Genomic DNA, 25,847 nt, shown 5'->3' with positions numbered 1-25,847 from the left:
CAAGGCGTCCGAGGAAACTGTGCTATTCTGAAAAAGTGACGTGGTTAAAAACAGCAAAATAAATGAGAGATGGAATAAATCTCAATCTAGATAAATATTTATTCGGGGTCCCTCTATGTACATGGATATTTGACAGATAACTTGATAATAAAATAGAGAGGTAAAAAAAAAGGGCAGGAAATACAGATAGAAGGTTAAGAAAATACAAACTAACATTTGTTTCTAAATAAAAATAAAATACTTTATTATACCAATATACAATTTTGATTAATTAACACTCTATCAGAATAGTATTTTAAGCCTGCTATCAAAGACTAAGTTTACTACTAAGGGATAAGGAGAAACTTCTGAAAATAAGATGAAGTCCCAAGATGAAGTAGGCTACTTCCCAACAAAAGTTGAAAGGGGGGATATCAAATTGAAGCTACTAGTTTCTGAGAGCTACTGAAAAACCAGTTTATTGAAAAGATATTTGAATATTATATTTTGCTATAATTACTATTTGATATTGTAAAATACTTTTGAAAACTATTCCTTTTTATGAACTTACGTCATCTAAAGTTAAAGAACTGACGAAAAGTTATTTTATCTGCTCCTTACCTCCAACATTAGAATAGAGAAATATGTATTCAAAAGGAAGATGTGGAGATACCACCCAGAAATGCTTGCCTTATAACAACAATTTCTCCTTTTCCGGCCACTGCTGCAGCTACAAGGCTCAGAAGACTGAAGTATCAAAGTCACATCTTTTGTTTCTAATACGGTTTGATAGACAGCTTTCTGAAAATCTGTCAGAGAACAATACACCATCTGCCAAGATGAAACACGAGGCAATTATTGGTACTTTTTTATAGCAGTAGTAATCATAACGCACATCAGATTTTGAAGTCTGTAAGAGTGAAAACTGCTTATAAACTATTTTTCTTTTATTTATTTTTTTTAAGATTTTATTTATTTATTTGAGAGACAGAATGAGAGAGAGAGAGTACATGAGAGGAGGGAGGGTCAGAGGGAGAAGAAGACTCCCTGCTGAGCAGGGAGCCCGATGCGGGACTTGATCCTGGAACTCCAGGATCCTGACCTGAGCCGAAGGCAGTCGCTTAACCAACTGAGCCACCCAGGCGCCCCAACTACTTTTCTTTTAGATACATTATTATGACAATTTCTCCCACCCTACCCTAAACTATATAAATAACTTTCTTTTCAAATAAATCTCATAGAATTTGTTTTTCAATTGAAAGTAATCAAATATGAAAAAACAAGTGTTTTCCTTATATATTTCTAAATATATTCTGGGTCTTTTCAGGCTTTCATACTATTAGCCCATCATGCAAATAAATGACTACGGTTTAGGTCAAATAAAAAACTAGATAAGGAGGGGTGCCTGGGTGGCTCAGTCAGTTAAATGTCTGCCTTTGGCTCAGATCATGATCAGGTCCTGGGATCGAGCCCCACATCAGGCTCCCTGCTCAGCGGGAAGTCTGCTTTCCCTCTCCCTTTGCCCCTCTCCCCTGCTTGTGCTCTCTCTCTCTCTCAAATAAATAAATAAAATCTATAAAAAAAACTGGATAAGGAGAAAAGGGAAAACTTTGGAACAACAGTATGAATAGTACTTACTGAATTCCTTGAAAACTTAGAAAAAAATTTAAAACTTTATTACTATTATTTATATTACAATTTGTATTTGATGTCCTACTACAAATTCCTAAGATTAGTAAAGGTAAGAATTAAGAAAATACACATTAAAAGCACTACAAGTTTCTATTTTGTGCCCAAATTTAAAAAAAATGAAAATTTGGTAAAATCATGCCATTAAATTATGCAGGATATAATTTACCTTATATTTTTAGTAGCACTGGAAGTTGGTAAGTCTTCTAAATGTAGCTGTATATAACCAGGGTCATAAAAACCCATAAGATTTTGAAAAATGTGAATAAAAAGGAAAAGCCATCTATTTATAAATATTTATATAACACTACAACAGAATATTGTAAAAAAATGACAAATTCTGTTGATTGTTTCTTTGGTGTACAGAAGGTTTTAAGTTTGATGTAGTCTCACTTTTTTTTTTTTTTTTAAAGATTTACTTATTTATTTGAGAGAGGGTGCAGGGACGGGGTGGGGGTGGTGTTGAGGTGCAGAGGGTGAGGGAGAAAGAGTGTTAAACAGACTCCACACTGAGCACTGAGCCTGATGCAGGGCTCAATCTCACGACCCTGAGATCATGAACTGAGCTGAAACCAAGAGTCGGACACTTAACCAACTGCACCATCCAGGCGCCCCATAGTCTCACTTCTTTATTTTTGCTTTTGTTGCTTATACTTTTGATGTCATATTCAAAAAATCATCACCAAGACCAGCGCCAAGGAGCTCTTTTCCTGTTTTCTTTTAGGAGTTTTAAAAGATTATGTCTTGTGTTTTAATCTTTAATCAATTTCCGGTTAATTCTTGTGAGAGGTGTAAGACAGGAGTCCAACTGCATTCTTTTGCATTTGAATATCCAATTTTCCCACCACCACTTATTGAAAAGAGTATCTTCCTCTCTTACTCACTGAGTATTCTTAGCTCCCTTGACTATATATGTGTGGGTTTGTTTCTGGGTTCTCTATTCTACTCTACTGATTTATGTATCTGTTTTTATGACAGTACCTTACTGTTTTGATTACTATAGCCTTGTAACATAGTGTGAAATCAGGAAAAGTGATGCCTGCCAACTTTGCTGTTCTTTCTCAAGATTGATTTGGCTATTTCAGGATCTACTGTGGTTCCATACAAATTTTAGGAATGTTTGTTCTATTCCTGTAAAAATATGCCATAGGAATTTTGATGGGGATTGCACTGAAACTATACATGGCTTTGGGTAGTATGGATATTTTAACAATATTAATTCTTCCAATCCACGAACATGGGTATCCTTCCATTTTTTTGTGTCTTCTTCAATTTCTTTTTTTTTTTTTTAAAGATTTTATTTATTTATTTGACAGAGAGAGAGACAGTGAGAGAGGGAACACAGGCAGGGGGAGTGGGAAAGGGAGAAGCAGGCTTCCCGCCGAGCAGGGAGCCCGATGCGGGGCTTGATCCCAGGACCCTGAGATAATGACCTGAGCCGAAGGCAGTTGCTTAACCAACTGAGCCACCCAGGCGCCCCATTCTTCAATTTCTTTCATCAGTTTCTTATAGTCTTCAGCGTCTAGGTCTTTCACCTCCTTGGTTAAATTTATTCCTAAGTACCTTAAAACATGTAGTAACATTCACTAAACACTTCTCACATGCCACACACTTCAGAGCAACCATATAAGGCAGACACTGCTATCATCATTCCTATTTAACAGATAAAGAAACCAAGGTTTGGGAGACTTAGCAAATTGCTCAAGGTCACAAAACTCCTCTAAGTAGGGGAGCCAGGATTCAAGCCTATATTATTTCATTTCAGAGCCCAAGCTCTAAACACTCTGTGCACAATTCTCTCTTCAAAATATTTATGGTTATTGCTCCTACTGGACAGACAATTAAATAATAATACATAAAATTATGCAAAATATTTTAAAAAGTGGGGGTTCATTAAGTATTCCAATTAAACAATAATATTTGTTTTAGAGCAAAAAGTCAATTTCCCCAACTTGTATATCAGTTTATTTTCCTTTCAAATCTATTTTTTTAAAGTAATAATCAACAGGATATCCTAAGTTTAGAGAGTATTTGATAGTATTGCCCATATATGGGACATTAATTAAGCTTAGTTCATAGTAATTTATAGAACCTTTATTCCATTACCTGAGTTAGAAGAACCACAAGATTAAAAACTATAAAAGAGGACTACTGCATTCTTAAACAACTGACAGAATGCAATTATAATTTTCCTAAAATTCTTCAAATTAAGTTAGTTGTAGAACTATAGAGAGCATTCTAAAAGAAACAAACCTATGAAACAAAGCTTTTATCACTGTAGTCCTATAGCTGTTATTAAGGTCCCAAAGAATACACTGGGCTATAGATAGTAGGAAAAATATATGAAGGGCAAAATACGAACAGAAAACAAATTAGGGAGAGAGTTCTTTCTTCATTGAGAAAGAATTATACCAAAAGCATTATAAAATAAGAGAAATGAATTTAATGTATACTAACAATAAATCTGTTAGCTAACCTGTTAGATTGGACTCAATTAATGCCTTCTGAATTTGCATATAATAATTTTTTTCCACATTGAGTAAACGGCAAAAAACTATATTCATAAAATACCACAGGAGATAGATTTCCTCTTAAAAAGAATTTTTTTCAGAAAAAAATAAAACATGAGAAATTAATAAATGATGAGAAATTAATAATTTAAACAAATGCCGTTCTCACCCGGTCTTCCTTCTTAGGCAACTGATCCTTGATTAGAGTCTTGGTACGCCTGAGAAACCATCCAGACATCTTCTTTGCAAGCCTCTGCATGGCCTTTCGGCCAGTGGCTAGTTCTCTTTTTGTTGCTGTGTGTCTCTGACCATGTTCTACTGGATCAGAAAACTGCTTCTTGAAGTGGATCCTACTACCTAAAAGTCCTGGCACAGCCCTTTATAAAGACAATTAAAAAAATATGACAGCTTTATTAAATTATCTAAAAAGAAACACACTGATTTCTTTTTGCTTCTAAGAAACTAAGTCACTTGTTCATGGATGACAACAATAACAAAATGAAAGAAAAGAGAATGTTTTTTCTTTACGACATTTCAGTAAATAACTATAAGATGACAGAATTGGTAAATAAGTTCAGATATTTACTGCAGGGGCCAAGAGTAATATATAAAGATAGGTATTCATGGGACTCTTTACTCTGTATACTGTGTTTGGGACAAACATGTCCATAAACAGACACAATTTTTTTTTTTAGAAACTATTAATTAGCAAACAGGGTAACATTAAGTTAAAGAAATACTAAAACTTTTCCAAAATGGAAAAATTATTTTCACTCACCAGTCCATAACACACCACAGTTCTTTCATGTTGTTCTGAAGAATGGTTCCAGTGAGGCCAATGCGGACATCACATTTCAAAGCTTTCATAGCTTCTGTTATTCTAGCCTTTGGATTCTTGATTCTATGAGCTTCATCCACAATGACACCTGACCATTCCAAACTACAAAGTGAGGAAAAAAAAGGGGGGGGATGTTGAGAAAAGTTCTTTTTCTTACTCTGTATAATTTTTAGAGAGCAGCTTTCTCTACCAAAGTTTTAGAGTTTTTTCCCTATTTACTCTTTGATGATTCCATAGGATTCTCAGTTAGTTAAATGGTCATGGGTTTGGACAATCCATAAAAATAAAATATGTAGGGAGACAAAAGGGCATAGATTCTGTTTAATGATGGTGGAATGAAAAACTCATTTAAACATCACTAAATGACAAAAAAGGATTTTTAAAAAGAATAAACTAGAGAAATATAAAAGCAAAACTTGTAATGTCAAGTCTGAATGAAAAATGTCAATATAAACTTATGATTTTAAAAAGTTATATTACATAGCTGTCTGCTAAAAAGGTTTAGAATCAATTGTTACCCCAGTAGCAATGAGCACCCATAGTAGTCAGTCCACTAAAACAAAAACAAAACAAAACAGAGCCCCATGGTAAAATGATTGATTTCAGACATGCAGCAGGGGAAATAGTGAAGAGCCAGAAAACACAGATGTATCCATAGACAAATGAGGGCATGTCCAAAGGACACAAAAGCCAAACTAACTGGAAAATTTCAGCATCATTAAGAATAATGATTATAACTGAATATAGAACACTGAAAAAATAAAAACCCCAAAATTCTATGAAAAAAATTAATTTAGATCCTTACCTCACACTATAAACAAAAATAAACTAAAAACAGATCATAAACCTAAATATAAAAGCCAAAACTATAAAACTTATAAAACATAGGAAAAAAATCTTGTGATTCTGGGTTAGGCATAATTTCTTAGATATGACACCAATAAAAAATTTTTGATAAGTTGGACTTTATTAAAGTTTAAAACTTCTGCTCTTCCAAAGAAATCATAGGAAAATGAAAGACATGCTACAGACTGGTAGAAAACATTTGCAGATCATAATCTGGTAAAGAGCTTATACACAGAATATATAAAGACTTATTGCAACTCAACACAAGCTAAAACAATCCAATTTAAAAGATGAGTAAAGTATTTTAATAGACATTTAACCAAAGAAGATATACAAAGGACAAACAAGTACATAAAAGATTCTCAACATCTTTAGTCATTAGAAAAATGCAAATTAAAACCACAAGATACTGCTACAAACCCATTTGAATGCTATAATCAAAAAAAGATTGACAATATCAAGTGTTGACAAGGATATGGGGAAACGAATCCTCATACACTGTTTTGGGGAAAGTGTAGTTACTTTTTTTTCTTTTTCCTTTTTTTTTATGCAGCTACTTTTCTAAAACAATTTGGCAGTTTCTTAAAAAGTTAAATTTCTCCTAACACCCAGCAATTCCATTCCTAAGTATCTGTCAAAAAAAAAAAAAAGAAAAGAATATTTACATCCACACAAAGACTTGTACATAAATGTTCACAGCATTATTCATGACAGCCAAAAACTGGAAACAATCCAAATGTCCATGCATGATGAATAGATAAAAAAAAAATGAGGTATATACATATAATAGTACTGTTAAGCAATAAAAAGCAACAAACTATTGAAACATGCTACAACATGATGGACCTCAAAATCAAACACAAAAGACTACACAGTGAATGATTCCCTTTACATCAAATTTCCAGAAGAGGCAAATCTAGAGAGACAGAAAGCAGACTGCATTGCTTGAAACTGGAGATGGGACCACTGATTGACTTGAAGCAAAAAAACTTTTTAAGGTGATAGAAATGTCCTAAAACTGGATTGTGGTGATAATCACAACTTCATAAATTTACTAAAAATCATTCTCTACTTAGAATGGTATGTCAAATCTACTTCATTAATCCATTAATCCATAGTGACACTCAGAAAAGGGGAAGATGGGAAGAAAACTTTGCTATCATTGTAGATGACCATCACACCATCATCTTAGTCTGAAAGTTGGCCGAAGAATCAAGTACTTGCCTTGCTTTTTTAGTTGATATTATAGTTAATTCCTAATTAAAGGAGAATGCCAGTTAATAAGTGTAGAAGAAATGATAAATTCAGGAAAACATTATTTTGTAAAACCCAGTAAAATATCTGATTGAGGCAAGAATAATTTTTGTATGCTAATACCACTAAGCAAAAGGACTGAAGGATCAGAATATTCAAATAGTGGCAAAGTATCACCCCACAATTGTAAAGGGAGAAACATAACTTTATAATCTCTGATGACCACTTCTTTAGCCTGTAGGACAAACTTGGCATCATTAATAGTGAAACAACCTGACATTAATATCTCCTGAAGTAATGTAATATGAAGCCCACAGCCTCACTTATGAAGTATTTTTATCAAAAATGTTTAACCTGAATCTAATTAAGCCTTAGACCAAAATCAGCTTATAGAAATACAGATGTAAAGGAACACACAATTCCTTGAGAAAATAAATAGACAAATCTAATATTTGAGACATCCTAAAAGACAACTGGCCTGATCCCCTCAAAATATCATATAATAAGAAAGTGAAGTTGGGGGAATGTCCCAGATTAGAAAAGACTAAATAGACTTAATCAACAAATCCATCATTTGAATATTTATTGGATCCTGCTTTGCATATACTGGATATTAACAATATTTTGAAGATAAGTAAGGAAATTTTAATTGCTGTTAATTTTCTTAGGTGTGACAATGATAATGTGGTACGAGAAAAAATATAATTAGTTTTAGGAAATCTATGCTAAATATTTTGGGATTATATTGTCATGTTATTTACAATTTACTGAAATGACTTAATACCACCACTGTACATAGACATAGACACACATAGATTAACACATTTTGCCAACATTTGAATACACACACACACACAGACAAGCACACACACACAGAACTGGTGAGTATAGGTGGTAAGCATATAGATGTTCATATACTGTTACTTCAATATTTCTACAGGTTTGATAATTTCTTAATATAAAGTTGAAAAAGAACAAAAGAATAAAGAGAAAAAGGAAAAAAACGACCACAAAATTTTAGAGGCTGGGAAGAAAATGAACAAGATGACTTACAAAAGCAGAGAAAGCAGAAGCCTATGCCAGTAGTGGTCTTAAAAAGCTAGGAATTGGTGGTACCAGATGCCTCTGGAAGTTGGAGTTATACAAAAGTTCAAGTCTAAGAAGCAACTGGATCTCCTAGCTAGTAGTTCCTACTCCATAAAACAGTCCAGCCAGGTCACCCTCAACTAAGCAAAAGAAGGACAAAATCTAAGAAGAAATCAGCAGGTGTGCTGAAAACTAAAAAAATAAAAAATAAAAAAAATTAAAAGTTGCAGCATAAAATTTTTCTTTAGAGATGTGGTGGTAAAAGTAGGAAGAGAAGTAAAAGAATTGAAGATGGTTGTGTCTGAAGAACAGGTAATAGAGGTGGCAGGAAGGAGTGAATTGCAGTTTTTCATATTTGGATCTCTAAATAATATACATATATAACTGATAAAAATGAAGCAAAACATAATAATAACAAAAAGAGATATAGCTCACTCATATAGTGTGTTTACTCTGGATTATCTATGATCAATGTTTAATTCTGTTCTATCACAGAGTGCTATTCTCACAAAAATTACTTAGTATTTGAGCATAGCATAACATATAAACTTGTTGAATCACTATGTTGTACACCTGAAACTAATATAACATGTATGTCACCTATACTTCAATAAAAAAATAAAATACCAGATTGCAGCAAATCTAAAACAGAATTACTTAATATTTACTCAAATGAAATCTAAATTATTTTGAACATTTGTCAAAATAAAGCCATTTGAACAAATAACAGAAAGCTACATATAACAAACACTGTGACATTTAATTTTTCAATTTTACAGAAATCTGGGATACATACCGACAAAATTCCACTTCAGAATTCTCATTTAATATTTGTAACAATCACAGAAAATAAGTACTTAACAAACATATATTCAGCAAATATTATGTGCTAGAGGTGTAATAAGCCCTGAAATACAGAAATTATCCTACACCAAAGTCCTCACAGTCTAAAGGGGCAGACAATTAAAAATTACAATATGATTGATGCTATGATGAACAAATACCTTACTATATTTATGTAAGTGCAGAACATCTTTTGGGGTAATATAATATATTAAATAAAAGCCCAAGTTCTGGAGTTAGTTGGTCAAAGTTTAAATTTCATGCCTACCAATGACTTAGCTGTTGTAGGCTTTGATGAGGTACTTCTCCATGCCTCAGATTACTCCTATCTTTCTGATAGCATCCATGAAACAGGAGCAGGCTATTATTAGCTTCTAAGTGAGGTAAAATCAAATCTTAGAGCTGACAAAAATGGAAATCCACCTTACTAATAATTATATCAAATGTAAATGGACTAACAACTCCAAATAAGAGGCAGGTTATCAGAATGAATAAAAAAGAAAGACCTATCATTAACCACAAAGGCTCACTTTAAATATAAAGAACCAATATATTCAAGCAGAAAGATAGAAAATGATAAACATGCAGTAAGTATAAGAAGACTGTATTGTCTATATTGATATCAGATAAAACTTCAAGATATAAAAAGGAACATTTTTTAAGATAAAAGGATTAATTCATAAGAAAAAATTACCAATCTTAAATGTGTGTGTATCCAATAAGAGCTTCAAAATATATGAACTTTAAAGCTGACAGAACCCAAAGGAATTTAAAAATATACAAGTATAATTGAAGATTACAACATTTTTCTCTCAGAAATTATAAAACAACAGAAAATTAGTAAAGACAGAGAACATTAAGAACAACTCCTAACCAACTTGACTTTATTGATATTTATAGAACATTCTATCTAACTGTAGAATAAACATTTTTTTCACGTATACATAGTTCAGAAAAATGCAAATTATATAACAAAGTACCACCACAGACACGCTAAAATATCTAAAAACAAAAAGACTGATAATGCCAAATGTTGGTGAATATAGAAAGCAACTTAAGTCCCATAGATCGCTAGTTGGAATAGAATGGTACAACCACCCAGGAAAATGGCTTGGCAGTTTCTTCTAAAGTTAAACCTATACTTACATAACCCAACAATTCCACTCCCAGGAAATGCAAATATGTCAACCCAAGATAAATGAAAATGTATGCTTCAAAAAAGGCTTCTACAATAATATTCCTTAGAGTTTTATTTATAATAACCAAAAACTGGAAAACCCAAATATAAATATCTATCCTCAAAATAATGGGTAACAAAATGTGGTGTATTCATAAAATGCAATACACCTCAGGATTAAAAAAGAACAATCACAGATACATTCAATAACATGGATGAATCTCAAAAATACTATCATGAGCAAAAATATTATGATATGCCAGACACAACAGTTCTAGAGACTAGAAATCCAAGACCAAAGTGTTGGCAGGTTTGGTTTCTTCTGAGGCCTCTCTCCTTGGCTAATAGAGGGCTGCCTTCTTGCTGTGTCCCCATGTATCCTTTCCTCTGTGCACTCAAGTTCCTGGTATCTCTTTCTCTTCTAAGGACCCCAGCCTGATTGGACTAGGCTACCTTCATGGCCTCATTTTAACTTAATTGCTTCTTTAAGAATATTATCTCCAAATACAGTTACATTCTGAGGTCCCTGGGTTTGGACTTGCCCATACAAACTTGGAGGGGACAAAATTTAGCTCATAATAAGTCTTCTAATTGGTCTTTCTTCATTTAGTTTGGTTCTCCTCTGTCTTCACACACAGCAGATAGGTTACTTATAAATGCAAATCTGACCATTTTTATCTTATTAGTAATCCACTGTAAACATTTCTAGGGCATTTTACTACTCTAAGAATAAAGACCTCTAATCCTCCAGACAGCTTTCAGTATCTTTTATAATCTGTTCCTTGCTTACCACACAGTTGTTGTCTCTCAGCCACTTCCCTCTTACACGTATGCTGCAGCCATGAGATACAGAATGCATCAGAACTGCTTTCATTTATTCAAAAGTGGGCCGTGATGTTTGTGGGCTGAAGGCCTCTGCAAATGCTCTTTGTTCCCTCTTCCTGCATTACTCTTCTACTCTTCAACTCTTACTCATCCTTCAACTCTTACTCAGCTCATAGGTCATCTTCTCTGGGAAGCTCCCTGACAACTCTCCTCACTTTGCAGCAGAATTAGGTCTCTTATGTGCTCCCACAACATCCCCTGTCACATATCATAACACTCACATGGCTTTATAGTTATGTCTCTAGATGCCCCATCAAAATCTTAAGATGCAGTCAGGCATAAGACAGTTCATTTCTTTTGGGTACTTATAATCCTGGAACACTGATTCTCAATATGTATATGTACTTATTGCCACTCAAATTCACAACAGATTCCCATAATTAAAATCATTCATGAAAATTGCTCTTAGTCTACAGGTGCCATATGTGTAAAATTTAGGATAGTATTACCCTTCTTTAACACACATTGTTTGGAGACGGCATAAAGGAAAAAGAATGAACTGTATAAAATCTGATGCAGGTTTTGTTTTCTTTTGTTTTGTTTTGAGAGGGCGAGAAAGAATCTTAAGCAGGCTCCACACCCACAGAGAGCATGACATGGGGCTCAATCCCACAACCCTGAGATCATGACCTGAGCCAAAATCAAGAGTGGGATGCTTAATTGACTGAACCACCCAGGCTCCCCACAGGTTTTTCCTTTTTAGAAAATAAATTATTATAAACTGTCTATTTTAATAATTCTGAAATGAAATGAAATTATGCTAAGGAATGTTCAGAACTTTTTAAAAAATCACAATATAAAGGGATAAATATAATGGGTGTAAACAGAATATTAATGCAATCATTCCCATTATTCCCATTACCTGTTAAGTTCCTCCAGATATAAACGTAACGTTTCATAAGTTGTTAGAGCAATTTCACATTTCCTCTGCTTTACACGAATCAGTTCATTGTCTTTTTTGTTACCATGTAAAATAGTGACTCTGAAATATCCCCAGGTGTCCAATTCATCCCTCCAGTTGTAGAGGACAGAAAGAGGAGCAACTATTAAGAACATCTAAAAGAAGAAGAAAAACAAAATTATGATAAACTTTTTAAAAAGTGAAATCGGAATATCAATAGTCCTTTTCTTTAGTTTTTGACACTGCAATTAATAAGAACAAATACAACTTAGTGACTGGATATATCTGGATATAAAAGGCTGTCAAAAAGCATTTTGTTGTTTATCTTTTTATTAAGATAAAAGAGATAACTGTCCAAAGAAAGAACTGTTTTTATCCCCACCCCTGCAAAAAGGAGCCAAGAAATAAGAGAGAAACAATTCTCCAAAAGAGAGAAAAGAGTTTAATCAGGACCCGAATAATAAAGTCAAGAGCCAAGTGGATAATATAAATATGTAAAGCAGGCCAGGTTTTTTTCTTGAAATATATGGTTTTCTGAAGCTCTTTGTCCTTTGTACTCCCCTAGTCCAATTCCTCTCTCCTTCTCTCAGATACTGTCAGTTGAAGACCTAGAAAATTCATTAAAAAATCGAAGCAATTAGAAGAAAACCCCTACCTCTTTTCTCATTAGATCAATAATCTACCTATATTTATTTTCATACATTCTGCTCTCCTACACATTACCATGGATGAACTAACTATGTTCTTATCTAAAGACAAGCCCTAAACTTATACAGTGGTTGCCATCACTTCTTGTCAAACTAAAGTCAATGCTGGAGAAATTGCCCCGAATCTCCCATATGTAACTATAACTTTCCCTTTTTAATGGACCATATCCATCCACAAGCTAGTAAGTCCTAATATTTCCCAGGGTTAAAAGACAAAACAATACTCTCTCGCTGTGTCTCTTTCTATCAAATAAATAAATAAAATCTTTAAAACAAAACAAAACAAAACAATACCCCAAAACCCTTCCTTAACCCTACATCTCTCTTTAGCTATCCCCCAATCACCTTATTGCCTTTCTAGCAATGATACTCAGGAGTTATCAATACTTATTGCTTTTACTTACTTTCCTCCTGTTCTCTCTTGAATTCATAAATATGAATTCTGTCCTAACTCCTCCAACCAAAGCAGTTCTTATCAAGATTAACAATATATCTCTGTTTAGTCTTGAATGAATGTTGGGGTTCCACTGATCTTCCCTGTAAACTAACCCCAAGTCCTGTTGTCATCACCCATTTTAATTTTTTAATGTTTTTATTTCTCACTGTTACCACTACTTCTAAGCTATTATATTTATTTTTTAAAGATTTTATTTATTTATTTGACAGAGAGAGAGAGAGCAAGAGAGGGAACACAAGCAGGGGGAGAAACAGGCTTCCCACTGAGCAGAGAGCCCGATGTGGTACTCGATCCCAGGACCCTGGGATCATGACCTGAGCCGAAGGCAGACGCTTAACGACTGAGCCACCCAGGTGCCCCTAAGCTATTATATTTAATAATGTTACAAGTTTCTTCCCTAAAGTTTTATATTTGTCCTATTTGATAAAGATGAACCAATTATACATACTGAAAATTTTCAGTTTAGCAAAAAGTTAAGTAACACAATACTAGTCTAAATCCTGCTCTCTCTTCTGTGAAATATTTCAGGTAGGCCATTTGTCAGCTGTAAGAAGTCAAAACTGACACTTTTGGAAAGAGAAAGAAGAAAAAAAGAACAGAAGATTAACCTACTCAATTGAGAGTTTCTTTTTCCACCCCATCATCAAACACACATAAATACTTTCTTGTCATACTTGATTCATCTCAAATACTTTTGCCTTTTGATTTGGAATTTATCCTATGAATTCCATTATACCCCTACCTTCAAATACAAAATTTGGGATCCAAGTACTTAGTCCAAATATAGTCTCATCCCCTCCCCCCAATTTTGTAGATTACAAGATGAAAATGATAGGTCCGAACTCCATTGCGCACTTTGAGCAGTTTTCCACTTCAGGTATCATTCATCAAAGTTGGCAATGAATCTAAAGATTCCTAGAATCAGCCCTAAGATTCAAAAAGTTTTAAAATTAAGACATTTCTTATTATTGGTCTTTGAAATTGCAAAAGGTAAATAAAATGGTTCAATACCTTATTTTAATACTAAAAGAGGTCAGAGAACTGAGTTATGCCATTTACAAAGTCCAGAGAAAGTATATAAGAAGAATGTAAAGTATTTACTACCATGCTGTGAATAATATTTCATTTAATAAGCCTTACTTAAGCAAAAGATGTCAAAACAATAAAATGGAAAGCAGTGTCCAGCTGCTAAATCTAAGCACACAAAGCAACTATATTTTTTATTCTGAAGCTAAGAAACAATTTTATAAACCTTGATCTAAAATATAATACAAACAGGGCCGCCTGGGTGGCTCAGTCATTAAGCATCTGCCATCAGCTCAGGTCATGATCCCAGCTCCTGGGATCGAGCCCCGCATTGGGCTCTCTGCTCTGCGGGAAGCCTGCTTCTCCCTCTCCTACTCCCCCTGCTTGTGTTCCCCCTCTCGCTGTGTCTCTCTCTGTCAAATAAATAAATAAAATCTTTAAAAATAAATAAATAGATAAAATATAATAAAAACAGAATTAAAATTTGCTCACTTAAATATTACTAAAATCAACAAAGGTCACATTTAATCGATCAACTAGAGAACACTGAATTACTTTTATCTCTTTCAACAAATCTATCTCAATTATTGAAAGGCATGCCTTTAAAGTTTGATTCTTCATGCACTATGGCCTTAGAAAAATGATGTGATATGGACAAAGATGTTTTTCATGTGCAATGATTTTTCTTGTAGAAATAGTTATAGCATTCACAATAATTACCATACCATTATTGAGCACTTGCTGTGTGCCAAGGGCTGTGCAAAGTAGTTGACAAATATTAACTCAAGGACTTTACATAGAAATGCTATCAGGTAGAAATATTTAGTATTTCCTTTCTAGAGATGAGATGAAAAAACTAAGGTGTAGAGTTGTTAAATAACACACCCAAGATCATACTGCTATTAGGTGGCAAAATAAGTATTTGAACCCATGTCTGTCTAATTCCAAAACTTGTAACCACCATTATATATCATGTTGGTACTATAATTCAGAAAGCCCATGACTGTGAGACATATAGCTCTCATTTACCACTGTAACTCCAGACCTTTGTATAGCATTTAGAAAACAAAGGTGTTCAAGTGATAAATGAAATAATAAATGCAACCATGCATGTCAGTGCCAGGTTAGGAATAGCAATGTATATTCAGAGAACAGCAACAGACAAACAGGGCCAAAGCAAAGGTCTCACACAGGAGAATGTGAGATATAAAATGAAAAATAATATGTACCTTTATATAGAGAGAAATTATACACCAAAAATTGAAATTTTTGCTATATATCTCAAAGTTCTAAAAATATTCCCTGTAATTACCTCTATAATGTTAATTCTTTCAAAAATGCCAAACCTAATTAATTTAAACACTATTATGTATAACTGGTAACTTTTTCTTTTGGAATGCTGTGGCTATTTAATATATGAGAATTTAAGTTTAAAATCCATTCTAGTCATGGATTTATGTAAATCCTTTTTAAGAAAAGCAGCATAAGAATTATACCAAAACTAGACATTCTTCAAAAATAGAAAATTGTAGACCAATATCACTTAAATTAATGGACAGCAAACCAAAAAATATCAAATCTTTCAATTAAACAAGAAAAGTAAATAAGGGATAAAAATGGAAATGACAAGTAAAAGTATTTGTAGAAAATATAAGTAAAACAAAATGAACAGTAAATCAATTATGTTTTTAAAGATTTATTAGAGAGAGAGAGAGTGCATGCAAACATGCATGAATTGGGGGAGAGGCAGAGGAGAGAATCTCAAGCAGACTCCCCAATGGGGCTAGCTTTAATGACTCATGAGTTCATGACCTGAACCAAAATCATGAGTCAGACACTTAATCGACTGAGCCACCCAGGCATCCCAAACAGTAAATCAATTATTAAGAACAGTAAAAAAATTAAGAAAGTGCAATTTATCAAATATGTGTTGCACCTTAAATAATACATTAGGCCAGATGGACTTAATAGATATATACAGAATATTCGATCCCAAAGCAGCAGAATATACATTCTTCTCAAGTGCACCTGTAACATTTTCTGGTATAGACCATATGTTAGGACACAAAACAAGTCTTAATAAATTTAAAAAGACTGAAATCTTATCAAGCATCTTTCAACCACAAAGGTATGAAACTAGAAAACAATTACAAAAAGAAAGCTTGAGAATTCACAAATATGTAGAGGTTAATCAAATGCTACTCATGATAAAAACCCTCGACGAGGAAGATTTAGAGGACATATACCTCAACATAATAAAGGCCATATATGAAAAACCCACAGCTAACATCAACCTCAATAGGGAAAAACAGAGCTTTTCTTCTATGATGAGGAAAAGCCAGGGATGTCCATTCTCAACAGTTATTTAACATAGTAAAGGAAGTCTTAGCCACAGCAAACAGACAACAAAACAAATTAAAAGGCATCCAAATTGGCAAGGAAAAAGTAAACTTTCACTATTTGCAGATGACATGATACTACATATAAAAAATCTAAAAGATTCTACCAAAAAAACTGCTAAAACCGATAAACTAATTCAGTAAAGTCACAGGATACAAAATCAACATAGGGAAATCTGTTGCATTTCTATATACCAATAATGAAGCTGCAGAAAGAGAAATTAAGGAATCAATCCCATTTACAACTGTACCAAAAACAATACGATACCTAGGAATAAACCTAACCAAAGAGATTAAGGACCTGAACTCTTAAACACTGATGAAAGAAACTGAAGATGACACAAAGAAATGGAAAAGTATTCCATGCTCAAGGAGCAGAAGGACAAATATTATTAAAATGTCTATGCTACCCAAAGCAATCTACACATTTAATACAATCCCTATCAAAACACCAACTGAATGTTTGACAGAGCTACAACAAAATCCTAAAATTTGTATGGAATCACAAAAGACCCTGAATAGTCAAAGCAACCTTAAAAAAAGAAGAGCAAAGCTGGAGGCATCAAAATTCCAGACTTCAAGTTATATTACAAAGTTGTAGTGATCAAAACAGTATGGTACTGGCACAAAAATAGACACACAGATCAATAGAACAGAGTAGAAAACCCAGAAACAAACCCACAACTACATTGTCAACTAATCTTCAACAAAGCAAGAAAGAATATCCAATGGGGAAAAAACAGTCTCTTCAATAGTGTTCAGAAAACTGAGTAGCAGCATGCAAAAGGATGAAACTGTACTACTTTCTTACACCATACACAAAAATAAATTCAAAATGGATTAAAGACCTAAATGTGAGACTTGAAACCATAATAATCCTAGAGGAGAACACAGACAGTAACCTCTTTACATTGGCTTAGCAACTTTTTTCTAGATATATCTCCAGAGGCAGGAGAAATAAAAAGCGAAAATAAACTATTGGGACTTCATCAAAATAAAAATCTTCTGCACAGTGAAGGAAACAATCAACAAAACTAAAAGTCAACCTATGGAATGGGAGAAGATATTTGCATTTTCAAATGACATCTGATAAAGGGTTAGTATCCAAAATATATAAAGAACTTATAAAATTCAACACCCAAGAAACAATCCAATTAAAAAGTGGGCAGAACACGTGAATAGAAATTTTTCCAAAAAAGATATACAGATGGTCAACAGACACACGGAAAGATGTTCAATATCACTCAGCATCAGGGAAATACAAATCAAAACTACAATATCACCTCACACCTGTCAGAATGGCTAAAATCGGTAACACAAGAAACAACAGATGTTGGCGAGGATATGGAGAAAGGGAAATCCTCCTGCACTGTTGGTGGGAATGCAAACTGGTGCAGCCACTCTGGAAAACAGTATGGAGGTTCCTCAGAAAGTTAAAAACGGAACTATCAATTGCTTTACTAGGTATTTACCCAAAGACCAGAAAATACTAATTCAGTGGGATAGATGTACCCTGATATTTATAGCAGTGTTATCTACAATAGCCAAATTATGGAAACATACACACACACACACACACACACACACGTACACACACGTACACACACACACACAATGGAGTATTACTCAGCCATAAAAAAGAATGAAACGCCATTTGCCACAACATGGATGGAGCTAGAGAGTATTAAACTAAGCAAAGTAAGTCAATCAGAGAAAGACAAATACCATATGATTTCACTCATATGTGGAATTTAAGAAACAAAACAAGCAAAGGGAGAAAAAAAGAGAGGCGGAGGTAAACCAAGAAACATATTCTTTTAACTTTAGAGAACAAACGAATGGTTACCTGAGGGGAGATGGGTGGAGGATGGGTTAAATAGGTGATGGTGATTAAGGAGTGCACTTGCTGTGATAAGCACAGGGTACTGTATGGAAGTGTTGAATCACTATACTGTACACCTGAAATCAGCATTACACTGAATGTTAACTAAAAATAATTTAAATAAAAATTTTTAAAAACTAAACATGCTACTGAACAACCAAAGGGTCAAAGAATAAAAAAATACCTTGAGACATATGAAAATGGAAATAAAACATGCCAAATATATAGGATGCAGAAAAGCAGTTCTGAGAGGGAATTTCACAGTGATCTATGCTCAAAGAACTAGAAAGAAGGACAAAGCCCAAAGTTAGTAGGAGAAATAAATAACAAAGATTGGAATGGAAATAAATAAAAGAGACTAAAAAAGACAAAAAAAAATCAGTAAAACTAGGAGCTGCTTCTTTGAAAATAAAAAACTGATAAAACTTTAGCTAGACTCACCAAGAAAAAAGAGGAAGGGCTCAAATAAATAAAATCAGAAATGAAAGAGATGTCACCAAATGATACCACATTCATACAAAGAATCACAAGGGAGTACTATGAACAATTATGTGCTAACAAATTGGAAAACCTAAAAGAAATGGATATTTTCTAAAAACTACAACCCTCCATGACTGAATCATAAAGAAAAAGAGAATCTAAATAGACCAATTATTAGTAAGATGAATTACTACTGATTTTTCAATCAGTAATCAAAAACATCCCCCCAAAAAAGTCCAGTACCAGGTGGTTCAGTGGTGAATTCTACTAAACATTCAAAGAAAAGTCAATACAAATCCTCCTCAAACTTTTCTAAAAAATAGGAGAGAATTCATTTTACAAGTCCATCATTACCCTGATACCAAAACCAGACAAGGACACTACAACAAAGGAAAATTAAGTCAATATCCTTGATGAACATAGGTGCAAAAATCCTTAACAAAATATCAGCAAAGTGAATTCAGAAATACATCAAAAGGATCATACACCATGATCAAGTGGGTTTTATTCCAAGGATGCAAGGATGGAATGTTAATGTTGTTCAACATCTGCAAATCAATCACATGATAAACCATATTAACAAAATGAAGAATAAAGATCACATGATCATCTCAATAGATGACAAAATTCAACATCCATTTATAAAATGGATAAAAACTCTCAACAAAGTATAGAGGGAAAGGACTTCAGCATAATAAAGGCCATCTAACAAGCCACACCTAATATTATACTCAATGGTAAAAGATGAAAAGTACCCCTCTAAGATCAGGAACAAGACAAGGATGCTCACTCTTGCCACTTTTATTCAACATAGTACTGGAAGTCGTAGGCAGACCAATCAAGAAGGAAAGAAGGAAGGAAGGAAGGCAGACAGGGAGGAAAGAAGGAAGGAAAGGGGGGAAGGAAGGAAGGAAATCCAAACTGGAAAGTAAGAAGAAAACTGTCAATGTTTGCCTATGACATGATATTGCATATAGAGAACACTAAAGACTCCACCAAAAAAAAAAGCAAAAAAACCAAAAAACAAAACAAAACAAAAAAACCAAAAAACCCTGTTAGAATAAACAAGTTCAGTACAGTTGCAGGAAACAAAATCAATATACAAAAATCTGTTGCTTTTCTATACACTAACAACAAACTATCAGAAACAGCAATGAAAAAAAATCTCATTTATAATTACATCAAAATAAGTAAAATACCTAAGATAAATTTAACCAAGGAGGTAAAAGACCTGGACACTGAAAACTACAAGCCACTGATAAACCACAGAAGGGGCACCTGTGTAGCTCAGTCAGCTGAGTGGCCAACTTGATTTTGGCTCACATCATGATCTTGGAGTCCTGGGACTGAGCCCAGCATCAGACTCCATGCTCAGCAGATTAAATAAATAAATCTTTAAAAAAAGAAACTACAGAGCAAGATGGCAGAGGAGTAGACCTGGATTTCGTCTGGTCTCAGGAATTCAGCTGAATAGAGATCAAACCATTCTGAACACCTACGAACTCAACAGGAGATCGAAGAGAAGAATAGCAATGACTCTGAACAGAAAAGCGACCACTTACTGGAAGGTAGGACGTGCAGGGAAGTGAATCCAAGGCGATATTTGGGAGGATAGACAGCAGGGGAGGGGGCCTCCGTTGGCCGCTTCTGGCAGGTAATATAGCAGTGGAGCACAAAATCGGAACTTTTAGAAGTCGGCTCCGCTGAGGGACGTCGCTCCAGTGGCTAAGCGGGGGGTGGAAACCTCAAAGGACAGTGTGGTCTCAGGACCGTCAGGGTCACAGAAAGACTGGGGGTGCCTGAGTGCGGCAGAGATCCCAGGTATTGGAGCGGGGAAGCCAGATGCAGAGACGGAGCCGAGGCGCGGGCTCTCACCTCAGGGTTGCCATAAACCGTGATCTGGGGACCAGTTGGGCCACTGCTCTTCCAGCAGGGACCCAACAAGCGGCAGATCCAGGGAGACTCAACTTCCTCCCCCAGGAGGAGTGGCGCGGGAGCACACCGCAAGGATCTGCTGGGTTTGGAGACTCCACACCGAGTTGGGGTGCCAGAGATAGAAACGCTTGGTCACAGGCCAGGTGAGCACGGAGTGCGGCTGGAGACCGGGGACACAGGAGTGAGTGACTGCTTTTCTCTGGGGCACACTGAGGAGCGGGGCCCCAAGTTCTCGGCTCCTCCAAGCAGAGATCGGGAGACCAACATTTTCACTCTTGTCCTCCAAAGCTGTACGGAAAGCTTGCAGGGAACAAAAGCTCCTGAGAGCAAACCCTAGCAGATTGCTTAGCAAGGACCAGCAAGGGCGGGGCAATTCCGCCTCGGGCAAAGACATTTGGAAACCACGGCAACAGGCCCCTCCCCCAGAAGATCAGCACAAACAGCCAGCCAAGACCAAGTTTACCGATCAAGGAGAACGGGAGAACTCCAGCGCTAGGGGAATACTGCACATAGAATTCATGGCTTTTTTACCATGATTCATTAGTTTTTCAAAGTTAATTTTTTTAACTGCTTTTTTTTGAATTTTTCTTTTTCCCTTTTTCAACCAACATCTTATCAATCCCTTTTTGAAAAAAAAATTTTATTTTTCATTTTTAGAGTCATATTCTATCCCTTCATAGTAGATACCCTTATTTTTGTCATATATATATATATATATATGTAAGTTGTTCTCTTTAAAATTTTGAGATACAGTTTCTTCTAACAGATCAAAATATACCCTAAATCACTAGTGTATGGCTTTGTTCTAGTCTCCTGCCTGATCACATTCTCTCCTTTTGTTTTTTTTAAATATTTCTTTTTTCAAACTTCTTATCAATTCCTTTTATAAAATCTTTTATAATTTTCATCTTTACACTCATCTTCCATCCCTTCATTGTATCAACCCTTATTTTGTACATACATAAGTCTTTCTTTCTTTAAAATTTTAGAAGGCACTTTCTTCTAACAGACCAAAATACACCCAAATCTAGTGTGTGGCACTGATCTATGCACTAGCCTGATCATATTTGATCATATTCTGGTTTTTTTGTTTTGTTTTGTTCTGTTTCTGTTTGTTTTTATCTTTTTCTTTTTCTTTTCTTCCTTTCCCTTTCTTTTCCCCTTGTTTCAGGTCTTTTCTGATTTGTTTAGAGTATATTTGCTGGGGATGTTGTTAACCTGTTAGCATTTTGTTCTCTCATTCATTTTTCTCCTCTGGACAAAATGACAAGACAAAAAAAATCACATCAGCAAAAAGAACAAGAGGTAGTACCGTCTGCCAGGGACCTACTCAATACGGAAATTAGTACGATGTCGGACCTAGAGTTCAGAATCATGATTTTAAAGATACTAGCTGGGCTTGAAAAAAGCATGGAAGTTATTAGAGACACCCTTCCTGGAGAAATAAAAGAACTAAAATCTAACCAAATCAAAATCAAAAAGGCTATAAATGAAGTGCAATCAAGAATGGGGGCACTAACTGCTAGGATAAATGAGGCAAAAGAGAGAATCAGCGATATAGAAGACCAAATGATGGAAAATAAAGAAGCTGAGAAAAAGAGAGATAAACAACTACTGGATCACGAGGGCAGAATTCGAGAGATAAGCGATACAATAAGACGAAACAATATTAGAATAATTGGGATCCCAGAAGAAGAAGAAAGAGAGAGAGGGGCAGAAGGTATATTGGAGCAAATTATAGCAGAGAACTTCCCTAATGTAGGAAAGGAAACAGGCATCAAAATCCAGGAGGCACAGAGAACCCCTCTCAAAATCAATAAAAATAGGTCAACACCCCGACATCTAACAGTAAAACTTATGAGTCTCAGAGACAAAGAGAAAATCCTGAAAGCAGCTCGGGAGAAGAGATATGTAACCTATAATGGTAGAAACATTAGATTGGCAACAGACCTATCCACAGAGACCTGGAAGGCCAGAAAGGACTGGCATGATATCTTCAGAGCACTAAACGAGAAAAATATGCAGCCAGAATACTATCTCCAGCTAGACTGTCACTGAAAATTGAAGGAGAGATAAAAATCTTCCAGGACAAACAAAAACTAAAGGAATTTGCAAACACGAAACCAGCCCTCCAAGAAATACTGAAAGGGGTCCTCTAAGCAAAGAGAGCCTAAAAGCAGCACAGACCAGAAAGGAACACAGACAATATACAGTAACAGTCACCTTACAGGCAATACAATGACACTAAATTCATATCCTTCAATAGTTACCCTGAATGTAAATGGGCTAAATGCCCCAATCAAAAGACACAGGCTATCAGAATGGATTAAAAAACAAGATCCATCAATATGCTGTCTGCAAGAGACTCATTTTAGACCCATGGACACGCCCACATTGAAAGTAAGGGGGTGGAAAACCATTTACCATGCTAATGGACACCAAAAGAAAGCTGGTGTGGCAATCCTTCTATCAGACAAATTAGATTTTAAACCAAAGACTGTAATAAGAGATGAGGAAGGACACTATATCCTACTTAAAAGGGTCTATCCAACAAGAAGATCTAACAATTGTAAATATCTATGCCCCGAACATGGGAGCAGCCAATTATATAAGGAAATTAATAAAAGCAAGGGAAAACATTGACAACAATACAATAATAGTGGGGGACTTTAACACCCCCCTGACAAAAATGGACAGATCATCTAAGCAAAAGATCAGCAAGGAAATAAAGATTTTAAACGACACACTGGACCAAATGGACTTCACAGACATATTCAGAACATTCCATCCAAAAGCAACAGAATACACATTCTTCTCTAGTGCCCATGGAACATTCTCCAGAATAGATCACATCCTAGGTCACAAATCAGGTCTCAACTGGTACCAAAAGATTGGAATTATTCCCTGCATATTTTCAGACCACAGTGCTTTGAAACTAGAACTCAATCACAAGAAAGTTGGAAAGAACTCAAATACATGGAGGCTAAAGAGCATCCTACTAAAGAATGAAGGGGTCAACCAGGAAATAAAAGAAGAATTTAAAAAATTCATGGAAACCAATGAAAATGAAAACACAACTGTTCAAAATCTTTGGGATACAGCAAAGGCAGTCCTGAGAGGAAAGTATATAGCAATACAAGCCTTTCGCAAGAAACAAGAAAGGTCTAAAATATACAACCTAACCCTACACCTAAAGGAGCTAGAGAAAAAACAGCAAATAAAGCCTAAACCCAGCAGGAGAAGAGAAGTAATAAAGATCAGAGCAGAAATCAATGAACTAGAAACCAAAAGAACAGTAGAACAGATCAAAGAAAAAATTAACAAGATTGATAAACCCCTGGCCAGACTTATCAAAAAGAAAAGAGAAATGACCCAAATCAACAAAATCATGAATGAAAGAGGAAAGATCACAACCAACACCAAAGACATAGAAACAATTATAAGAACATATTATGAGCAACTGTATGCCAGCAAATTAGATAACCTGGAAGAAATGGATGCATTCCTAGAGATGTATCAACTACCAAAATTGAACCAGGAAGAAATAGAAAACCTAAAGAGACCTATAGCCACTAAGGAAATTGAAGCAGTCATCAAAAATCTCCCAAAAAACAAAAGCCCACGGCCAGATGGCTTCCCAGGAGAATTCTACCAAACATTTAAAGAATTACTCCTGAAACTGTTCCAAAAAAAAGAAATGGAAGGAAAACTTCCAAACTCATTTTATGAGACCCCATTACCTTGATCCCAAAACCAGACAAAGACCCCATCAAAAAGGAGAATTACAGACCAATATCCTTGATGAACATGGACGCAAAAATTCTCACCAAAATACTAGCCAATAGGATCCAACAGTACATTAAAAGGATTATTCACCATGACCAAGTGGGATGTATCCCTGGGCTGCAAGGTTGGTTCAACATCCGCAAATTAATCAACGTGATACAATACATTAACAAAAGAAAGAACAAGAATCATATGATCCTCTCAATAGATGCAGAAAAAGCATTTGACAAAGTATAGCATCCTTTCTTGATCAAAACTCTTCAGAGTATAGGGATAGAGGGTACATACCTCAATATCATAAAAGCCATCTAGGAAAAACCTACAGCGAATATCATTTTCAATGCGGAAAAGCTGAGAGCTTTTCCCCTAAGGTCAGGAACGCAGCAGGGATGTCCACTATCACCGCTGCTATTCAACATAGTACTAGAAGTCCTAGCCACAGCAATCATACAACAAAAAGAAATCAAAGGCATCCAAATCGGCAAAGAGGAAGTCAAACTCTCACTCTTTGCAGATGATACGATACTGTATGTGGAAAACCCAAAAGACTCCCGCCCAAAACTGCTAGAACTCATACAGGAATTCAGTAAAGTGGCAGGATATAAAATCAATGCACATAAATCAGTGGCATTCCTATACACCAACAACAAGACAGAAGAGAGACAAATTAAGGAGTCAATCCCATTTACAATTGCACCCAAAACCATAAGATACCTAGGAATAAATCTAACCAAAGAGGCAAAGGATCTGTACTCAGAAAACTATAGAATACTCATGAAAGAAATTGAGGAAGACACAAAGAAATGGAAAAAACATTCCATGCTCATGGATTGGAAGAACAAACATTGTGAAGATATCATTGCTACCTAGAGCAATCTACACATTCAATGCAATCCCCATCAAAATACCAGCCACTTTTTTCAAAGAAATGGAACAAATAATCCTAAAATTTGCATGGAACCAGAAGAGACCCCGAATAGCCAGAGGAATGTTGAAAAAGAAAAGCAAAGCTGGCGGCATCAGAATTCCGGACTTCCAGCTCTATTACAAAGCTGTCATCATCAAGACCGTATGGTACTGGCACAAAAACAGAAACACAGATCAATGGAACAGAATAGACAGCCCAGAAATGGACCCTCAACTCTATGGTCAACTCATCTTTGACAA

General features: G+C 35.1%; 1 protein-coding gene across 3 annotated transcripts in view; it reads right to left on the bottom strand.

The window, feature by feature from the left end:
• ERCC6L2 (ERCC excision repair 6 like 2) overlaps nt 1-25,847 on the bottom strand; it is a 163,197-nt gene that overhangs the window by 73,123 nt on the left and 64,227 nt on the right. For all 3 annotated transcript variants that reach the window (XM_073880718.1, XM_073880717.1, XM_073880719.1), the window contains 4 exons: nt 11,970-12,163; nt 4,957-5,118; nt 4,348-4,555; nt 670-810 (listed from right to left, as the gene is read on the bottom strand). In XM_073880718.1, the coding sequence (XP_073736819.1) occupies nt 670-810; nt 4,348-4,555; nt 4,957-5,118; nt 11,970-12,163 (705 nt within the window). The remainder of the gene's footprint in view (nt 1-669; nt 811-4,347; nt 4,556-4,956; nt 5,119-11,969; nt 12,164-25,847) is intronic.

The sequence above is a fragment of the Callorhinus ursinus genome, unplaced genomic scaffold, assembly GCF_003265705.2.
Source record: "Callorhinus ursinus isolate GAN/ISIS: 27379988/994484 unplaced genomic scaffold, GSC_fseal_2.0 scaffold39, whole genome shotgun sequence".
Taxonomy (NCBI): Eukaryota; Metazoa; Chordata; class Mammalia; order Carnivora; family Otariidae; genus Callorhinus; species Callorhinus ursinus.
Note: the sequence above shows the minus strand (reverse complement) of the source record. Positions and strands in the feature narration are given on the sequence as shown.